Source organism: Chiloscyllium plagiosum, unplaced genomic scaffold (genome assembly GCF_037043375.1).
Source record: "Chiloscyllium plagiosum isolate Xiang-an unplaced genomic scaffold, Cpla_swu_hap1 HiC_scaffold_2, whole genome shotgun sequence".
Classification (NCBI taxonomy): Eukaryota; Metazoa; Chordata; class Chondrichthyes; order Orectolobiformes; family Hemiscylliidae; genus Chiloscyllium; species Chiloscyllium plagiosum.
The window spans coordinates 141,221,482-141,243,760 of NW_028270140.1; the positions used below are offsets into that span (position 1 = coordinate 141,221,482).

Sequence of the window (22,279 nt, forward strand, 5' to 3'; positions counted from 1 at the left end):
ATCTTTCACTCAATGAACTTAACTTCCATTACTTTATCATTGTAAACAGACAAGAAAGTGAAATAACCTTTTGGTTGGAGTTTCACTGAAAATGAAAACATTTTGTCAAAGCTTTTCCTCTTGCATTGATCAGAACCATCATGTCCATTTACCAAGACAAAAGGTGAACAATATTCAAATGTATGAGGAGAGTGCTGACCTAGGGGCAATGCGACAATGACAACTGGCTTTTAACTGTCAAGTTTGCTTGAAAGTTTAAACCAGGCAGTTTAATCATATTGATGAAATCCTGAGGAAGAGGCACTGGACTAGAAACATTAACTTTGATTTCCCTCCACAGATGCTGCTGGACATTGAGGTTTTCTTTCATTACGAACTGTGTATATATATTCATTATATCTTACAAATTGTCCTGGTAGGTGTAAACCAAAAACTTCAACAAAATAATTTTTTTCCCAGCAATACTAAATAACAGAATGCCCTTCATTCTTTGATTAGATAGTGAGGGACTATGGATGTAGGTTTGCTCGCTGAGCTGAAAGGTTCATTTCCAGACATTTCATTACCTTAATCTTCAGTGGACCTCTGGCAAAGCAATGCTGAAATTTCCTGCTTTCTATTTATATGTTTGGGTTTGTGATGTCATTTCCTGTGGTGATGTTATTTCCTGTGGTGAAGTCACTTCCTGTTCCTTTTCTCAGGGGGTGGTAGATGGGGTCTAACTTGACGTGTTTGTTGATAGAGTTCTGATTGGAATGCCATGCTTTGAGAAATTCTCATGCATGTCTCTGTTTAGCTTGTCCTAGGATGGATGTATTGTCCCAGTCGAAGTGGTGTCCTTCCTCATCCGTATGTAAGGATACTAGTGAGAGAGGGTCATGTCTTTTTGGTGTTCAGAAAACTAGCCACCAGGATACTACACCACCACCTACAAATTCTCCTCTAAGCCACTCACTATTTTGACTTAGAAATATATTGCCTTAAATTCAGTGCTGTTCAGAAAATATCCTGAAATTCCTTCATTAATGGCATTGTGGGTCTACCGACAGCATAAATTTTACCTGTTCAAGAAAGGCAGCTCACCATCATCTTCAAGGGCAATTAGGGACAGGCAATAATGTTGGGGTGGCACAATGGCTAGTACTGTGGCCTCACAGCACCAGGGATCCGGGTTGGATTCCTGTCTCAGGCGACTGTCTATGCGGAGTTTGCACATTCTCCGTGTGTGTGTGGGTTTCCTCTGGGTGTTCCAGTTTCCTTCCACAATCCAAATATGTGCAGGTTAGGTGAATTGGCCAAACTAAATTGCCCATACTGTTAGGTGCATTAGTCAGGGTTAAATATAGGGTGGGGGAATGGGTCTGGGTGGGTTACTCTTCAGAGGGTTAGTGTGGACTTGTTGGGCCAAAGGGCCTGTTTCCAAACTATAGGGAATCTAATCTAAAAAAAATGCTGACTAGTCAGGAGCACCCATGCCAGTAAGTGAATTATAAAAAGTTGCAGTGGAAGTATAATGAATTGGTGCAATGCTGACTTCAATGAGGCAAAAACAGAAGTAGAACAATAGCATGGAATAAGAGGTTGGCACGAAAATCTATAACAGAGATGTTTCAGGTACTGTCATAGTACACTCCTTCACATGAGGGAGGTACAGCAAACAAATTCACAGCTCCACGGATGACAAAGGAGGTAGAAATTATACGAAGTAAAAGTATGCTTACAACAGGTGTCAGGCAGCTTATACATTTGAGAACTAGAAAGAATACATTAAGGTTCAAAGAGGAGATAAGTAAGGAAATAAGAGAAGCAAAGAGAGATTATAAGAAAATACTGGCAGGCAATATAAAGAGTTGTTCCAAAGTCTTCTACAGACATATAAATACCAACGGTATGGGAAAATGAGTAGTGATGTTGAGAGAGCAAAAAGGAGCTTTAGATGGAGTCAGAGGGTTTTGCTGAACTGTTAAATGGACACATTTCTATCTGTCTTTACCAAAGAGGGAGATGCTGCCTCAGCCATATATCACATTTTTCCACAAAATTGCTCACAAATTGTTGGATAGACTATTTGTATTTAAAGTTGACAAGGCAGCCAGACGTGCCAAAAAACTGGAGAACTACAAATATTACAGAATTACAGAAAGGTCTGATGGGAGAACACTGTTGATGTGGTATATGGCGCTCATGGTAGGCCCGTCCAGAAGATTAAGGTGCATGTCATTCATGATGACTTGGCTGTTTGGATTCAGAATTGGTTTGCCCATAGAAGGCAGTGGGTAGTGATGGAAAACTTTCAGGCTTCTAACCTAACATACCTTCATGTTAAACCTAATTTTTTTACATTATTCTTCAGCTGGACAAAGAAGAGCCACACCTTCGTTTTTTTTAAGATTAGATTACTTAGTGTGGAAACAGGTCCTTCGGCCCAATAAGTCCACACCGACCCTCCGAAGAGCAACCCACCCAGACTCATTCCCCTACATTTACCCCTTCACCTAACACTACAGGCAATTTAGCATGGCCAATTCACCTAACCTGCACATCTTTGGACTGTGGAAGGAAACCAGAGCACCCGGAGGAAACTCACGCAGACATGGGGAGAATGTGCAAACTCCACACAGACAGTTGCCCAAGGCGGGAATTGAACCCAGGTCTCTGGCACTGTGAGGCAGCAGTGCTAAGCACTGTGCCACCGTGCCGCCCACAGTGCTATAACAGAAGGAAAAAGTGTAGCAACAACTTTAGGGGAGGTTGATACTGTGTTGCATCAGGGAACAGAATCACAATGGCATATCAACATCTCTTTTTATGTGACGGTTGAACAAAAACTAATTATGTAGTCAAACTCAGGTATGACACAGCATCAGACCATTTAGTTCAATTCCTCTAAGCACCACATGAGCCTCTTCACACACCTCTTCATTTATTCATGCCAGCACAACCTCAAATGTGACCTCTAGGCTCTTTTGGTCTCTTGGCTCTTGCCCAGGATGCACATGCTCCTGCAATGAGAAGCAGTCAAATATGTTTTCTAAAACACATTATTAAAATGAAAACTCTTTCCATGCTGCGCTTTCACATTTTGAGCAATATTATAATTTAGCTGGGAAGAATTGAAGAGAGCTTCTATCAACCAACAAAGTTTGATAACCACTCCTTTATTCCTTTATAGTTTTCACTTAAATCTAACCATGCTATTTATTTCTTTTTATCAACTGAGTTTCACATTCTAACTAGGCGCTGGGTAAGTTTCTTCTGAATTCCTTACTGGATTTATTAGGACTACCTTATTTTTTGATCCTGGTACCGAATTTTGGAAACAATTCAAGTAAGAGATGTTGATTACTGCTGACCAGTCGCATTCACAAAGTTGTAGTGGATTTTTATTTGGCTTAGTGATAAGTCCAGAACAAGTTTACAGCAGAATGAACTATGGTTTGATTTTCTGACCACCATAACATTTTAATCCCAGTTTTTTCTCAATTAAACAGCCCTGCCCAATTATACAGTTTGTACAGAAATTGCTATTTTTGAGAATATTTACAATTTGCATAACCAAAGTGAAAAATCATCTTGCATAACAATGTAAAACATGAATTAAATACAAAGGATGTGTTTTGGCAGATTAATTTTGTACTTGTTATCCAATAGCACCACAGGAGTGAAGTACAGCATCTTCAAAGAATTTCAGGCCAATCCATTTTTCTGTGGTAGTGTTTAGGAAAAAATAAGTTATTTCTTTCTTGTGATGAGTTGCTGCAGCATTATACTAAAGAACTAAGTTAAATACCTTTATTTCTACCCACATTCAAGTATGTTATAGAAAAATATATTTCAATACGGCACAGAGTTTATCAAGATTAGCTGATTTCCTCAAAGGTGTCAATATTTGCACGCGCAAAATCATTTTGCAGAATCAGTGTGAAGGAAACCCGAGCAACAATCCCAAAATGCTTAAAAATGCAGTCACTAATTTAGGAATTAAAACAAAGACTTACCTTAAGAAAACTTAAGTTCATTCAATAAAAATGGGAGCTAAAAGCAGTGTCTAGGCATTTTGACTCCACTGTCAAACAACAGCAAAGCAAGAAATAAGCTGGAAACATGGGTTAGGCAAGATCACAGCAGAAATTTAAGTGGTTTTATGATCAATTTCAGACAAATGTTGAAAACCAGAAGCACACATAAGACTCTTGAATCTATTTGGCCAAGAAAGCCTGAAGAGCTTCAATAACAGTTTACAATCTAAGCAAGCGCCCATGGTCACCAAGATCTCTGCTGGTCTATAATATTTCTGCATTGGCTCAAAAAAAAAGAGGCATTTCTGGCACTCCAGACTAATTAATGATTTCCACAAAAATAACACTTTTGTCTTTTAGCATCAGACATTGTTCAGCATTCGCCAAGATTGTGCTGAAATTTACAATAATCCCTCCCACTTGAAGAATGAAAATGAGAGAGCCATTGGAATCTTGCTGAAATTCTCATCAGAATATCTAAGATTCTTGCAGGGGGTGAATTAAACAGAATTAAAAACAATCTCGGGCTTTGTGCATCCCATTTAACCAAACATACTGGAACATTCAGATCTCAATTTCCTGGGCTTGCCTTATTGGGGCAAATTGATGACCCTGATCACAACGTACTCATTGAAACAAACTTATTGAGGAAAAGCCACCTTTGTTCATCGCCCTGAGTGTAATCCCAAAGAAAATAGGTCTGCACCTTCCTATGAAGATGCAACATGTCTCAAGATGACAGCAGAATAAGTTATAAACATCTAAGAATTTAAGGTAACAAAAAAAGAGTGTCATTTTGTAATTACATGATATTGGCTATCATATTACATTATCACAGTTTATCTGGAACCTTCATTGAAAAGGGTGTCAAAAATATTTACAAACCGAGCTGTACATTTTTTTTGCAGCAATATACAGATAATTCTCCATCTTGTACATATATTTGACAAACTATGAGCAGCTGCCAGTATAGTTCTACACTGCGAGAAGGTTGTTCATCTCCCACTTTTGTGTGGCCTTCGCAGAGTCACAGTCAGAGATGAAAACCTTGTGATCAACTTCAGAGCGGTCCAAACACTTGCCCGTGGGAATGTGTGTGAATCTGTGCAAAGTCTGAAAAGAAAACAGATGGACAAGCCACTATCAATCACACAGTCAAGTTGATTAAACTAGGCTTTCACCTTAGAATTGGAATAAATAAAAACATCAACCAACTAGCCCCTCTCAAACAATTGCACCTAATAAAAATTAAGACATTGGTTGCCTGTTCACTCTACGGTTATCCATTAAGTGGTGTGGGCTCAGAATAGTTGCTATCTTCATTCCTGCGACAATCAGACTTTTGTTTTACATTTAAGCAAGTCTGTTCAGTGCTTTCAGATATTTCTACTTTAACAGGCACGAATGTAAATGAAAGCTTGTCACTTTAATGAACAGTTTTACTGACCTAACTAATATTGGTGTATTAGAAAAAAAATGAGAAAGTTGCATAAAAATGACATTAGTGGGAGATGAGGCAGTGGGCAGTAATGATACAGTGGAGGTTGCATAATTATCCCCAGCCAAGATAAATGGGGAGTGCCAGAATATCAGGTGTAAAAGTCAAGAATAAAGCAATTTCAACTCCATTCAGCAAGACATGTTAAAGAGAAGGTGCAATAGAAGCGAAAAGGCAAGAAGGTGGATAAATCATCCAGACCAGATGGAGTACACTTCAGAGTTTTGAAGGAGATAGCTGAGCAGATTGTGGAGGCATTGGTGGTGATCTTTCACAAATCACTGGAGTCAGGGAGGGTAAAGCTGAAAATGTGTTGCTGGAAAAGCGCAGCAGGTCAGGCAGCATCCAAGGAACAGGAGAATCGACGTTTCGGGCAAAAGCCAGGGAGGGTACCAGAGTACTGGAAAATGGCTAATGTAATACCACCGTTTAAGAAGGGAGGGAGGCAGAAGACAGGAAATTATAGGTTGGTTAGCCTGACTGCTGTCATTCGTATGATTATAGAATCTGTTATTAAGGCCGAGATTGTGGAGTACTTGGAAGGTGCATGGTCAAACAGGGGGGAGTCAGGACAGCTTGTTGTGGGAGGTCATATCTGACAAATTTGTTAGAATTCTTTGATGAGATAATGAGTAAGTTAGATAAAGGAAAACCAGTGGATATGATCTATTTGGATTTCCAGAAGACCGTTCACAAGGTGCCGCACAAGACGCTGCTAAATAAGAGCCCATGGTGTTAAAAAGAAAGATACTGGCATGGATACAGGGTTGTGAGACAGTGAGGTCTGCAGATGCTGGAGTTCAGAGTTGAGTGTGTTGCTGGAAAACACAGCAGGTCAGACAGCATCTGAGGAGGAGGATTTCCTGATGAAGGGCTCTGGCCCAAAACGTCGATTTTCCTGCTCCTCGGATGCTGCCTGACCTGCTGTGCTTTTCCAGCAACACACTCTCAATACTGGATACAGGGTTGGCTGACTGGCAGAAGGCAGAGTGGGGATAAAGGAATGGCAGCTGGTGACTAGTGGAGCTTTGCAGGGGTCGGTGTTGGGACCACAACTATTCACATTATACACTAACGATCTGGATGAATGAACTGAGGGCATTGTTGCTAAGGCTGTAGATGACACAAAGATAGATGGAGAGACAAGTGGTGTTGAGGAAGTGGGGAGGTTGCAGAAGGGCTTGGATAGGCTGGGATAGTTGGCAAAGAAGTACCAGCTGCAAAACAACATGGAAAGTATGAGGTTGCGGAGTTTGGTAGCATGAACAGAGGCTTAGACTTTTTTCTAAATGAGGAGACGCTGCTAAATCTGAAGCACAAAGACTCTTAGGAGCCCTAATTCAGGCTTCTCTTAATGTTAACATGCAGGTTCAGTTAGGAAGACAAATTCAATGGTAGCATTCATTTCAAAAGTGTTAGGACACATGAGTAGAGAATGTGGAGGCTGTGTTATAGCTCTGGTCAGATCACATTTGGAATATTGTGAGCAATTTGGGTCCCGTATCTAAGGAAGAAGGTCCTGGCATTGGAGGTGGTCTAGAGGAGTTTACAAGAATGATCCCAGGGATGAAGGGTTGTTGTATGGTGAGCAGTTGAGGACTTTGGGTGTTTACTTGATGGAGTTTCAAAGGATGGGAAGGATGAAACCTCACTGAAACTTTCTCCCCGATGTGTTTCTCGAGTTTCCCCTTAAATGCATCTATGCTATTCACCTCAATTACTCCTTGTGGCAGCTATATATATTTATTAAATTCACTAAGTGGATTATGACATTTCATTTCAAAATGTAATGAAAACACCTATGCTGCAGTAGCACAATGAAAATTTCATCATAATTTCTATATTCTGTTTATTCTTCAGGCAAAGAGGTTTCTACTGAATTCCCTGGATAGACTGTTTGCTGAGAATTTTCTCCCCACTAGTAGGAAAGACTAGGACCCGAGGACACAGCCTCAGTGTGAAGGGACAACCCTTTGGAACTGAGGGGGATGAGAAATTCTGTCAGCCAGAAGGTGGTAAATCTGTGGAACTCATTACTTCAGAGGGCTGTGGAGGCCAAGTCACTGAGTGTATTTAAGACAGGGACAGATAGGTCCTCAATTGGTAAGATGATCAAGAACTACGGAGAGAAGGAAGGAAAATGGGGTTGTGAAACCTATCAGCCATGATTGAATGGCAGAGCAGACTCTATGGACGGAGTGGCCTAATTCTGATCTTATATCTTGTGATCTTCCAACTTTTGGCCCCGAGGCACTTGTGGTGCCAAGGCACACAAGGCTATCTAAATACTACTTAAATGAAATGAGGGTTTCTGCTTGAACCATCCTGACAGGCAGTGAGCTCCAGATTCCCACCATCCTCGGTGTAAAAAAGTTTATCCTCACATCTTCTCTAAATTTTCTGCCTCTTACTTTAAACGTATGCCTCTGGTCACTGATCCGTCCAGCAAGAGAAAAGTTTTCCTATGTACACCCCTCATAATTTTGGACATCTCAATCATGTCCCCTCAATCTCCTCTGCTGGGAAAACAACCCCAGTCTGTCCAATGTCTCTTCATAATTAAAACTCTCCAGCCCAGGCAATCGTTTGGTAAATTGCCTCGGCACGCCCTCCAGTGATATCACATCCCTCTTATAATGTGGATTCCAGAACTGCACACAATACTGTAGCTGTGGCTTAATCAATATTTTCAAAAAAGTGAAAATACTGCGGATGCTAGAAATCAAAAACAAAAACAGAAATTGCTGGAAAATCTTCTCAGGTCTGGTACTATCTGTGGAAAGGGAACAGATTTAACGTTTTGGGTCCAGTGACCCTTCCTTTGAGTGGAAATTCATGGAAATATTACACAGTTCCAGCACAACCTTCAAGCTTTTAAATTCCATGTTTGATCAATAAAAGCAACTTACAGAATTTTGGAAGATGGTAACCAATGGATCCCCTATTGTACCCTGTGATGCACTGCAGATTTATCAGCCTTCAGTTCTATTAATTTCTCTAGTTCTTTTTGTCTTTACAGAAACTTATTCTCGACTGAATTCATTATAATTCACTCCTCATTGGAGGAGTAAATTCCAAAGATGAACAACCTTCAGAGAAAATTCTGCCTCATATCCATCTCAAAATGGGAGACTCATTATTTTTAATATCCTCTTTTTCTAGAGGCCCCAAAGGGGAAATATGTTTTCAACATGTAACTGGTAAAAACTCCTCAGAATCTTGAGTTGAAATAAGATCACCTTTCATTCTTCTAAATTCCAATGAGTATAGATTCAACCTTCTGAGCAGCTGCTTTACCACCTGATGCTGCATAAAACGAACATATCACCTCACCACCAACAGGTGTAACAGTCTTTTGTGATGAGATTTTCCATTGTGATAGTGCAGTGCAAGACTTTTTAATGCATTTTGAAATTAAATGTTATCTATTTTCATATTAAAAACAGAACAGTACAAATTATAAAGGAAACTTACAGATAATCACAGGTTATAATTTGAAATACAATCAATATTAACGCAACATTAAGCTTGCACTGTACAGAATTACATTGAATGTACAGCACAGGAAAAATGAACTGTTTAGCCCAAGTAATACAAGTAAGCATTTATGCTCCATATGAGCCACTTTCTATTCACTCTTAATCTCATGCTATCAGCATAACCTTTGATTATTTTCTCCCCAATGTATTTCTCGAGTTTCCCCTTGAATACATCTATGCTATTCACCTCAATTACTCCTTGTGGCAGCTATATAATGTTTATTAAATTCACTGAGTGGGTTACGACATTTCACTTCAAAATGTAATGAAAACACCTATGCTGCAGTAGCACAATGGAAATTTCATCATAATTTCTATATTCTGCTCATTCTCCTGAATTCCTTTTCAGATTTATAAAATTTATTATTTCTTAGTTCTGGTGTCCATACAATGAAAACTGTTCTCCACATTTATACTGTCAAATCCTTTCATAATTTTAAAGACAGTAATTAGATGACGTCAATCTTCTCACTTGTAGAAAGAGAAAAGAATCTTTACCTTAAAGTATTGCCAGTCTTTATATACATTCATGTTACAATGTGTAATCATAACCTTTGAGCCATCAGGTCCTCTGGTCAAGCACTGGTCATACTGCATCAATTGGTTGGCTTCATTGATTCGAAACAGCTGGAAAACAATGTTTACTTTGTAAAGCAGCAAGTTTTTGTTTCGTTTTCATTACTGTAACACCAGAACCAAAACAACTTTATACCTACAAGAATGTTGCCTGGTTTCAAACATTTTTAAAACTTATAAAATCATATACAAAAAGAGATTCTGAAAGGGTCAGATAAGCATAAACACTGAAAATGCAAATCTATAGCAAAACAATTGTGTGACGACATTCTGAACAGGGCTCAAAGCAGCGCATAAAGGGGAGAACCACAATCCACATTATACAAGGTTCTAGTTTTTTTATTCATCTCTGTCCAGTTAGAGTCTATGCCTTCTAGCATTCTCCAGGTTATCTGTTTCACAGGTGCTTTCTGATGCTCCTAACTGAAGATATAAACAACTAATGCTTGTTGCAGGTTGACAGTGATTTGATGGAGGACAGTGGTGAGAAGGGTGTACCTGTCAGCAGTTCTACCATCTTGGATTATAGACCAGAAACTCCTTTCTTTTGGTGTCATTCCACTCAAGTCATGGACAGGAATTCTAACAAAACTACTTCCTTTTACAGCATACAACACAGAGATTCACTTTAAAACAGTACTCAGACAGGAGCTGCAACAAAGGAAAAGGTAATACCGGGATGGGGTGCCGGAAGTGAATGGATGATAATGATGGTAACAAGTAGTACAGACATGAAAAGAAGGCATAACTGGAAAATGAGTGAGGCAAGAAATTATCATTTGGCAATGAGAGAAACTGACAGCATCAAATCTTTAGCAGTACAGTAGTTAGTCAGGATGGAGGGGTGAGTAGAATATCCCCAACTTGTACAGTAGGATTAAAAGAGTATCAGATAATCAGGGGTAGGGTGGGAAAGTTGGGGGTGGGGGGGAATACGAACTGAAAGGATTGGAAGAGCACAGTATGTATCTACAAAAGGTTGGGCAGTTGCACTGGGTAGTGTCTCTGTACATGAGAAAACAGGGTGAGTATGAGGGAATTACATAATTTGCCAATGGCACACAAATATGGGATAAAGCTAGAATTGTTATAGAGACGTGACTTTAAATGTCTATTTTGTTTGTAGTGTCCTTGTTATTTATTATGTTGCTTTCTTCTGCGAGTAAACCTTAAGGAGAAAAATGTCACATTGAACTTTTCAGTTAATGGGAAAATGTTTCACAATTCATGAGTTGGTGATTTCCATCTCTTTTGAAAAAAAAAGAAAAAGATGTGCGCTTTAAGTAGCTTATTAGAAATTCATTCACAGGATATGGATGTCGCCAGCAAGGCTTGCATTTATTGCCAACTCCTAATTGCCCAAGTGGCTTGCTCAGCTATTTCAGAGGACAAGAGTTGGCAACATGTCTCTGGATTTTTAAAATTATATATATAGAATTCCTAGAGTGTGAAAACAGGCCCTGCAGCCCAACAAGTCCACACTGACCCTCTGAACAGTAACCCACCCAGAACCATTCCCCTCCTCTATATTTACCCCTGACTAATGGTGTGCAGGGTGTTCTGAAGTCACATGATGTGCAGGGTGTTCTAGCCAGGTGGATAAAGAACTGGTTGAGCAACAGGAGACAGAGAGTAGTAGTTGAAGGGAGTTTCTCGAAATGTAGAAAGGTGACCAGTGGTGTTCGACAGGGGTCAGTATTGGGGCCAGTTTGTAATATACATAAATGATCTAGAAGAGGGCACTGTTGGTATGATCAGCAAGTTTGCAGATGACACAAAGATTGGTGGAGTAGCAGAAAGCATAAGGGACTATCAGAGCATACAAGAGGATATAGATAGACTGCAGAGTTGGGCGGAAAAGTGGCAGTTGGCTTCCAATCCAGACAAATGTGAGTGATGCATTTAGGCAAGTCTAATTCTAGAGCGAATTATACAATGAATGGAAGAGCCTTGGGAAAAGTTGATGGGCAGAGAGATCTGGGAGTGCAGGTCCATTGTACCCTGAAGGTTGTTGCACAGGTGGATAGAGTGGTCAAGAAGGCATATAGTATGCTTGCCTTCACTGGATGGGGTATTGAGTATAAGAGCTGGCAAGTCATGTTAAAATTGTACAAGACATTGGTTTGGCCACATTTAGAATACTGTGTAGAGTTCTGGTCGCCACATTACCAAAAGGATGTGGGCACTTTGGAGAGGGTGCACAGAAGGTTTACGAGGATGTTGCCTGGTATGGGAGGTGCTAGCTATGAAGAGAGGTTGGGTAGGTTAGTTTATTTTCATTAGAAAAAAGGAAATTTGAGGGGGGTCCTGATTGAGGTTTACAAAATCATGAAGGGTATAGACAGGGTGGATAGAGACAAGCTTTTTCCCCAGGGTGAAGGATTCAATAACGAGAGGTCATGCTTTCAAGGTGAGAGGTGGAAAGTTTAAGGGGGATACACGTGGCAAGTACTTCACACAGAGTGGTGGGTGATTGGAATGCGTTGCCAGCAGAGGTGGTAGAGACAGGCACGGTAGATTCATATAAGATGCGTCTGGACAGATGCATGAGTAGGTGGGGAGCAGAGGGATGCAAATGCTTAGGAATTGACAGACAGGTTTAGACAGTACATTTGGATCGGCTCAGGCTTGGAGGGCCGAAGGTCCTGTTCCTGGGCTGTAAAGTTTCTTTGTTCTTTGTTCTAATGCACCTAACCTACACTTCCCTGAACACTATTGGCAATTTAGCATGGCCAATTCACTTAAGCTACACATCTTTGGACTGTGGGAGGAAACTGGAGCACCTGGAGGAAACCCACGCAGACAATGTGCAAACTCCACACAGTCACCCAAGGGTGGAAATGAACCCAGGTCCCTGGAACTGTGAGGCAGTGGTGCTAACCACTGAGCCACCGTGCCGTCCCTGTCTCAATTCAGTCAGACTGGATAGGGGTAGCATAATTCCTCCCATAAAAAGGACAATGGCAAACCAGTTGAATTTAGAACGATGTAATGATTAAGAACAAAACAAAGAACAAAGAACATTTACAGCCCAGGAACAGGCCCTTCAGCCCTCCAAGCCCATCCAGATCCAAAAATCACCCAATTCCTAAGCATCTGTATCCCTCTGCTCCCCACCTACTCATGCATCTGTCCAGACGCACCTTAAATGAATCTACATTGCCTACCTCTACTTCCTCTGCTGGCAACGTGTTCCAGGCACCCATTACCCTCTGTGTAAAGTACTTTCTGCATGCATCCCCCTTAAAGGTTTTACCTATCATCTTGAACGCGTGACCTCTTGTTATTGAATCCCTCACTCTCGGAAAAAGCTTATCCCTATCCATCCTGTCTTTACCCTTCATGATTTCATGAAGGGGGAACCTCAATCAGGTTCCCCCTCAATCCCCTTTTTCCTAAAGAAAACAATCCATAAGACATAGACATAGGAGCGGAAGTAAGGCCATTCGGCCCATCGAGTCCACTCCGCAAAATCCTAGCCTACTCAACCTCTCTTCATAGCTAGCACCTTCCATACCAGGCAACATCCTCGTAAACTTTTTCTGCACCCTCTCCAAAGCATCCACAGCCTTTTGGTAATGTGGCGACCAGAACTGTACACAGTATTCTAAATGCAGCCGAACCGAAGTCTTGTACAATTTTAACATGACCTGTCAGCTCTTATTCTCAATACCCTGTCCGATGAAGGCAAGCATAACATATGCCTTCTTGACCACTTTAGCCACCGGTGCAGCAATCTTCAGGGTACAATGGATCTGAACTCCCAGATCTCTCTGCTCATCAACTTTTCCCAAGGCTCTTCCATTTACAGTACAGTTCACTCTAGAATTAGACCTTCCAAAATGCACCACCCCACATTTGCCTGGATTGAACTCCATCTGCCACTTTTCCGCCCAACTCTCCAGTCTCTCTATATTCTCCTGTATTCTTTGACAGTCCCCTATGCTTTCTGCTACTCCACCAATCTTCATGTCATCTGCAAACTTACTGATCAGACCACCAATGTCCTCTTCCAGATCATTTATGTCTGTCTATCACAAACAGCAGTGGGCCCAGCACTGATCCCTGTGGACCACCACTGGTTACCTTTCTTCATTTGAAGAACTCCCTTCAACTACTACTCTCTGTCTCCTGTTGCTCATCCAGTTCTTTATCCACCTAGCTAGAACACCCTGATTAGTGGGCATATTACTGTTACTGGCTTTATTATTTGATATTTATTGATGAAAACCCCATTGACAGATTCAAATTTGTGCCTCCAGATCATTAATAAAAAGGTACTGGATCACCACTCCAGTTATGTACATACTATCCCATGACAAAAACAAAATGCTGGAGAAATTCAGCAGGTTTGACAGCATACACTTAGAATAAGAGAGTTAACGTTTCAAGTCCAGTGACCCTGTGTTAGAATGGGTCATTACATTACCCTGCCATTTGAACAAAGTCTTACTGACTCATATGCCCCTGCCTTTAATTAACCCTAAACTCTGAAAATCATCTTCTTCATTAACAAGTGTTTCTCATGCAGTCATTCAACAATTTGGCTCACTAAATTTCAAGCAAAGGCAAATAAAGTTACCATCTCTGACTTGTTTTTCACTAAATTTATAGGTATTTTGCTTCGTAATGTATAAATCAATTGTTACTTGAAACTCATACTCTTACTTGTCATTTTGAAGTTGGCATAGTTACCTGATTCCCTCCCATTCTGTGGCAAGGTCCCAGCTCGACAAACCCACCATTGGTATGGCCCATGCTGTCAATGCAATAATCGGATTCATATCCTCTGATCTAAAGGCAAAAGGTGCAAGGTTCATAAACTAGGTACTAGAGTGCATGCAATTATGGAACTCCCTAGAATTATTACCTTGTATTATGTAAGGTAGTTGGAGTAGGACAACAGGTAAGATGCCCAAAACTACACTTCAGGATGCTTGCAAGAAGGTGTAATATGAAGGGTAGAGACATTGATTATCAAACCTGGGAGCCATGAGCTGACGATGGAGGAAAATGATGACACTGCCTATGGTTCACCACCATGACGACCAGTGACTACAGCAGCTTGGCAACAGAGAAGAAAAAAACCATAAAAAGGAGCAGAATAAGGCCATTCAGCCCATTGAGTCTGCTTTGCCATTCAATCAGGGCTGATGTATTTCTCAATCACATTCTCATGTCTTCTCCCCATGACCATTGATTGCCTTACTAATCAAGAACCTATCTAACTCTGTCTTAAATACAGCAACAAAAATAATCCACAATAACACTTGATATATTTTCTCTCATGTGGCAGAATGTGCCTGTCAACATGCCGAACATATTCCCAAATTAAACTAGTTTTATCTGCCTGCTCCTGGCCCATATCCCTTCCAACCTTTCCTATTCATGTACTTATCTAAATGTTTTAACTATTGTAATTGTATCCACATGCACCACTTCCTCATAAAGTTCATTGCTCACATGAATCACCCTCTGCAAAATGTTTGCCCATCATGTCTTTTTTAACTCTTTCGCCTCTCACCTTAAAAATGTACCCTCTAGTCTTGAAATGCCCCATTTTAGGGTAAAAAGACAACTACCATTAACTCCATCTAAACCCATAATTTTCATAAAAGGAAAGATGCTTCAAAGTATTGACCCATGTTTAAGGATTTGGATAAACTTATTAATTATTGGTCCATACTTTACAACAGGTATGCAAGTTCACTTGCATCAGGTTCTCAATGGAGATCTGGTTGCACGGTCAAAAATTCACAGCACAGTTTCTCTCCTCTCCATGCTGAATGTGCTCTCAAACCCCATCCTTCCCTTGATCCTTAAGGTGACAAGCTTATTCAGCAATTTCACAAATAGCCAGACAAAGGGGGGGGGGGGGGGCTGAAGCAAATTGCATCGTCATTGGTCACATTATTGCCAGTTAAGCTTTGTTCTCAACTGTTGCCCCAATCTCAGCAGGCCTCACGTATTTCAAGAGGTTTGGTCAGAACCAATTAAAACATTAAAGTTAGTGGCCTGGCCCTGACAGTTTTCGTAGATTAAATCTGATTTAGTTTATAAGGCCAACGTACAGCAACATAGTAAATTCTACACGGAATCAGAGCTGCAACCAGTTATTAACTAAATCTGCAATGTTGCAATTAGGTTGCAGACATCAGTGATTTTTTTTTCATGATAGTTCTTGGGAATTATTACTCGATAATTGCAATGAGAATAGAACTCCAACATTTAATCTAGGTTGAATACGCAATAGAAATTTTACCTCTCCCCATTCTACATTTTTAGCTGGCAGTGGGTAATTGTCTGGAATGTCATAAGCTATTTCGTCCATAAACCATTTAAAACTTTTGCAGTTGTGTTCTTCACGAAATTTCTTGAGCTCAGATATATCTCCATAAGCCATGGCTTTTGTTTCTGGACGACTTGCATAAAAGTACTCGGCGTATTCATCCCACCAAACTTCAACAACACGAACATAATTCTATAAAATAGTAACGTTGATAAAATAATTTAGAGGACTACCAAAATACTTTGGTTCAAAATATTCAGAAAATGAAGACTATCATTAGATAACTTTGGAAACTGAAATGCTAGTTCTCCAAGTTGTGTAACAAAGAATGTAGTGAAACTAACATTTGCTTTCAGATCCACAATGTGGAATGAAAGACTGATTTTGACATGTAATCAGTACTTCATCTTATTTTACTTATCTATACGTGGCCTGGTGGCTATTTGTAAAGAATCTTCAAGATTGCTGCCTGGTGTTGCAGTAACCCATTATAACTTTGTTGTTTACACTTTAGTGTAATTTTGTTGTAAATTTATTCATCTTCCACCAAGTACTTGATATGGGTGGTGAATCTCTGGAACTTCCTTTTGGAATCAATAGGGAAAAATATTGAGTTGGAATAGCACTCTGCTTCTCACATTACTATTGGTTAAATGGATCATGATCAGATTACCAACCTATGAGATGACGGTCATCTTTAATTAAACATGTTTCCTTGTACCATGCAGTGCAACAAATAGGCCACAAACAGCTAGCATTCTCTTAAGAACGCAAGAAGCAGAGTGCTCTTTCAACTCAATATTTTTACATAATTCCAAAAGGAAGCACCAGAGATTCACCAAGTACTTAATGGAAGATGAACAAACTTACAAGAACATTATACAGAGGTGTAAACATTGTAGTTATAATAGGTGTCTTTAATTACCATAACGTAGACTGGGACTGTGGCAGTGTAAGGCATAAACTAGTTCAGGAGAATTTGTTTTTCAGGAGAATGTGTCCAGTCAAACAAGAAAGGAGACTGCTAGACCTTGTACTTGGGAATGAGGAGGGCCAAGTAGATCAAGTGACAATGGCGAATTATTTGGAGGACAGTGATCAGTTTAACAGAATGGAAAGCGACGTTGGTCAAGAATAATTCACTGGCCGACAGCTGACTTTAATGGTACAAGAACGAAATTGGACTAGACAGACAGGAACCAAAGGCTAGCAGGAAGAATAGCAGGTGAAACATGAGCTACTTGCAAAGAGGAGATGGTTCAGGCAATCCAGGTACATTTGCTGAAGGAGGCAAGGTAGGACAAACAAATCCAAAACACTCCAAATGGTATATGTGATAAAAATGAAAGAAAAAGCATGCTGTGGCAGATGTTAGGTAGTAAATACATTCAAGAACCAAACAAAATACAGAAGGTTCTAGGGGTGGGGTGAAAAAAAAAATATGTGAAGCAAAGTAGGATTATGGCAAAAATAAAAACAGCCAGCCATTATAAAGGGAAATCCCAAAGTCCTCTATGAGAGCAACAACAGTAAAAGGGTGGCAAAAGGAGGAATAAGGCTGATTCAGGATCAAAATGGGAATTTAAATTTGAGGCAAGAAACATGGCTGAGGTGTAAAATGAATACTTTTAATTTGTCTTTACCAATTAGGTAGATACATCCAGACTTGGAAACAGAAAGAAAACTATCTCAAAATTGAAAAGGAGATACTGTTGGATAGGTTTTGGTACTTGAAGCTGGATGAGATGCACCTGAAGAAATTGAAGGATGATAAAGCGGGAATTATCTTTTAATCTTCCATGGATTTGAGGTGGTGCCAGAGGTTTGGAGAATTGCAAACATATGTCCTTGTTCAAAAAACGTTCCACAAGTTCAGCCTAACAAATACAGACCAGCTAATTTAACTTTGGTGATAAAACCTACAAGCAATAAAAAAAGAATAATTCAGGATAATTAGTCACAGAAAAACGTGGGTTGATTAGGAAAGTGAGCATGTACGTGTTCAGGGAAAATCATGTTTAACTAACTTTCTGGAGAATTCTGGAGTAGTAATAGAGACTGTTGATAAGAGCAATGCTGTTCTTGTGGTGTACGTGGACTTCCAAAAGGCATTCAATACAGTGGCATAAAACAGACTTGTGAGCAAAGTCATCCAGAGTGTGGCAAGCAGGGGACAATTTCAAATTTTGTGAAAGACACAGAAAGCTTGAGAATTGTATTGAGATCCTTGACACTGCAAGGTAGAGAGAACCAATTTTCCATTTAATAGTATTTACAAAAGTTGTTTTGAGATATTGTTAATGTTGAGTAATTGGATGGATACATACCTTTAATGTTGGGGATGACCCAACATGAGCAGGCGGTGGATTTCCTGCCCACCCATGTAGACGATAAATATGTCCAACACGAGAGCAAGGTACAAACAGCAACTTGCCTCCACACTGCCATATCTAGAGAGATACAAAATAAAGAAGGAAAAGTCATTTTTGAGTAGGATAACATTCTTTAATTACTTTCTCCACAATTCAATATAATTTAACCCATTTATTATACCAATCAAAAAGTCACCCAGATGACAGTTTCAAAATGGATTGCAATTCACACAAGTAAAGCTTTTCATAAATTCTTGAGGACAACAATAAAACTACACTGATACAAACTTTTATAGTCAAGCTCTGACTTTTTCTTACACATGTGATGTCACTGCAGCTTGTGTTTGTGTGGCAGGTGAGGGAGGTTCAGATAGGCCTCCAAAGCCAAGAGGTGTTGCAGCATTATTGAAATATTAGGTAAAAACAAGGACTGCAGATGCTGGAAACCAAAGTCTAGATTAGAGTGGTGCTGGAAAAGCACAGCAGGTCAGGCAATATAAGGAGCAGGAAAATCGACATGTCTATTCCTGATGAAGGGCTTTTGCCCGAAATCCATTTAATTATCAAGAATATACCTACCTCTGCCTTAAAAATATTTAAATTCCAAAGGTTCTCAACACAGAGTAAAAATGGCAATGAAATTCAATGGGCATGCATTTAGTGTTAAATTATGACCTCTACTTTTAGATTCTCCCACAAGAAGAAACATCCTTTCAACATCTATCCAGTCAAGTCTTCTCTGGACTTTTTTGTTTCAATTAAGCAATTTCTGATTCCTCTAAACTCCAGAGTATGCAGGACTAGCCTGTCCAGCTTTTGTTCATAAGGCAGTTGTTCATTCAGGTAGTAGTCTAGTAAGCTTTATCTGAACTGCTTCCAATGAGTTAACATCCTTCTGTAAGTATGGTGACCATTACTGTACACAGTATTCCAGATGCAATCTCACCAATGTTTTGTATAACTGAATCAGAATAACCTCCCCTCACAATAAACCATAACATTCTCACAGCTTTCTTGATTACTTGCTGTACCCACATACGAATCTTCTGGACACCCGAATCGCTTTGCAACCTCTCACCATATACATAATATGCTTTTTTATTCTTTCTGCCAAAGTGGCCAATACCACGGTTTCTCATATTGCACTCCACTTGCCAGATCTTTGCCTATCTACATCACTATGTAGTCTCCTTATCACTTCTTCTCTACCTATCTTGTGTCATCAGCAAATTTAGCTATCATACCTTTGATCCCTTCATCCAAATAATTTATATAAACTGTAAAGAACTGAGGTGCCAGCAGCAATCCCTGTGGCATACCACTCATGACATCCTGCCAGTCTGAAAAAAAAACCACTTAGTCTGTCTGCTTCCTGTTAGCTAGCCAATCTCCTATTCATGCCAATTTATGTTACCCCCTACATTATGAGCTTTTATTTTTCACAATAACCTTTAATATGACACCTTCTGGAAATTTAAATACAACGCATCCACAGGGTTGTTTGTATCTACAGCATGTTACCTCTTCAAAGAGCTCCAATAAATTAATTAAATAGGATTTCCTTTTGACAAAATCAAATTGGCTCTGTCTGATCCAAATGTCCTGTCATAACATCTTTAATAGTAGCTTTTAACATTTTTCCTATGACAGATGCTAAAACAACTAGCCGTAGTTTACTGCTTCCTGCCTCCCAACCTTTTTGAATAAAGGAGATACGTTTTAACTATTCTCCAAACTCAAGAAATGTTGTGTAAATCTAATGAGTTTGGAAAATTATAACCAATGCATCAACTATTTAACTGGTTACTTATAAGACCTTGGGATGAAATCCATCGACATCTAGAGTCATGTCAACTCTCAGTTCCAACAACTTAACTCACTTCTACTTTCCTGGTAATTGTAATTTTTGTGAGTTCCTCCCTTCCTATCAATAAATAATTTATAGCTAGTGAAGACTGACACAAAATATCTGTTCAATTCATCTACTGTTACCTTATCCTCCGTTAGTATTGAGGTGGTTTATAAATTAAAGTTTCCTTACTTCAAAGTATGTGGCATTCAGAACAAAACAAATGAATTAAAAGGCACAAACAAAGGTTCTCGAGTATGATCATATAGCACCATGGAGATCAAAGCTAGGAACTAAGTATTCAAGGGTGAGTGACTTTTTGGAAGGACAGGGAGGAAGGAAAAGGTGATGTTGTAACTCTATTAATATGGGATTGAAAAAATGCAATAGCAAGCAATGATCTTGGATCACAATATTCCAAATGTGGTCTGACCACAGCCTTATAAAGCCTCAGCAGTACAACTTGTAACACTGCATTTGTCTTCCTAACTGTTAACTGAACCTGCACGTTAACCTAAAAATAATCCGAAACTAGGACTCCCAAGTCCCTTTCTACTTCAGATTCCCAAAGCTTTTCTAGTTTTAGAAAGTAGTCTATGCCTCTGTTGTTCCTACCAAAGTGCATAGCCTCACACTTTCCCACACCGTATTCAATCTGCCACTTTGCCCAATCTCCTAACCTGTCGAAGTCCTTCTGCACCCTCTCCATTTCCTAACATTGTCGGTCTTTTCACCTATCTTTGTATCATCTGCAAACTTAGTGGCAATGCCTTCAGTTCCTTCACACAGATCAGTAACGTCGAATGTGAATAGTTGTCGTACTGACACTGACCCCTGTGAAACTCCACCGCCATCTTGAAAAAGACCCTTTTATCCCTACAGTCTGCTTTCTGTCAGTCAACCAATGTCAGTAGCTTGTCCCTATCACCATGCCCAGACTCATCTTATTTAGCGACACCTTGTCAAAAGCCTTCTCAAAATCCAAACCGATCACGTTCACTGGCTCTCCTTTATCTAACTTGCTCGTTACCTCCCATAAAGAAGTCTAACGGATTTGTCAGGCATTACCTATTCTTGACGAAGTCGTGTTGACTCTGCCCTGCTTTACCATGCACTTCCAAGTACTCAAAAATCTTATTTTAATAACAGGTTCTAAAATCTTATCAACAACTGAGGTCAGATTAACTGGCCTATAGTTTTCAGTCTTCTGCAACCTTCTCTTCTGATAAGTGGTTAATGTAAAACCCTGTTTAAGTCCTCTACATCCTTCCCTGACTCCAGTGAATCCTGAAAGGTCACCACCAATGCCTCTACATTCTCCTCTGTGATCTCCTTCAGAACTGTGGGGTACAGTCCACCTGGTCCGGCTGACTTATTCGCCTTCAGACTTTTCAGCTTCCCCAGCACCACCTCTTTAGTGATGGCTACTACACTCACTTCTGCATCCAGACTCTCTTGAATTTCTGGTATATTGCTGGTGTCTTCCACTGTGCAATGGAGACAGTCCAAACAAGGTTCACTGGGTTGACCCCAGTTATGGATTTCTTATGAAGAGACGTTGAGTAGGTTGGGCTGAAACTCATTGGAATCTATTAAAATGAAAGGTGATGTAAATGAAACATACAAGATTCTTAGGGGCTTAACAGCATAGATGGAAACAGATTGTTTTCCCTCTGGAAGAGGAGTCTAAAGCCAAAAGCAGGACAAAATTTCAGAGTAAGGTTTGCATATTTAAGACAGAGATGAAGGCGAATCTCATCTGAGGGTGGTGAATCTGTGGAATTCTTTACTATAGAGGGCTGTAGAGATAACTCATTAAGTATATTTCAGGTCGACAGACATATTTTTAAAACAGCAAAGGAATCTAAGGTTCACAGAATTCTTAAAGTGTGATAAGCCCTATACTTATGGGAGGAGCAAGAGGATGGCGAGAGCGAGGTAGGGCCAATCAGAGATAGTGCAGACAACTTGTGCCTGGAGTTCGAGGAGATTTGGCGATCCTTAATAAATACTTATTATTATACTAAATAAATAATTCAGTATTCACTACTGAGAGACATCTTGTTGTTTGTGAAGACAGCCTGAAACAGGATGATATGCTTGAATAGGGTGCAGAGGATGCTCTCTGGACTGGACG

General features: G+C 39.9%; 1 protein-coding gene across 2 annotated transcripts in view; it reads right to left on the reverse strand.

The window, feature by feature from the left end:
* Nucleotides 1-3,361: 3,361 nt before the first annotated feature.
* galnt7 (UDP-N-acetyl-alpha-D-galactosamine: polypeptide N-acetylgalactosaminyltransferase 7) overlaps nucleotides 3,362-22,279 on the reverse strand; it is a 155,109-nt gene continuing 136,191 nt past the window's right edge. For both annotated transcript variants that reach the window (XM_043704437.2, XM_043704430.2), the window contains exons 8-12: nucleotides 18,249-18,371; nucleotides 15,895-16,113; nucleotides 14,328-14,426; nucleotides 9,555-9,683; nucleotides 3,362-5,132 (exon numbers count right to left, since the gene is read on the reverse strand). In XM_043704437.2, coding sequence (XP_043560372.2) covers nucleotides 4,995-5,132; nucleotides 9,555-9,683; nucleotides 14,328-14,426; nucleotides 15,895-16,113; nucleotides 18,249-18,371 — 708 coding nt within the window. In that variant the 3' untranslated portion in view covers nucleotides 3,362-4,994. The remainder of the gene's footprint in view (nucleotides 5,133-9,554; nucleotides 9,684-14,327; nucleotides 14,427-15,894; nucleotides 16,114-18,248; nucleotides 18,372-22,279) is intronic.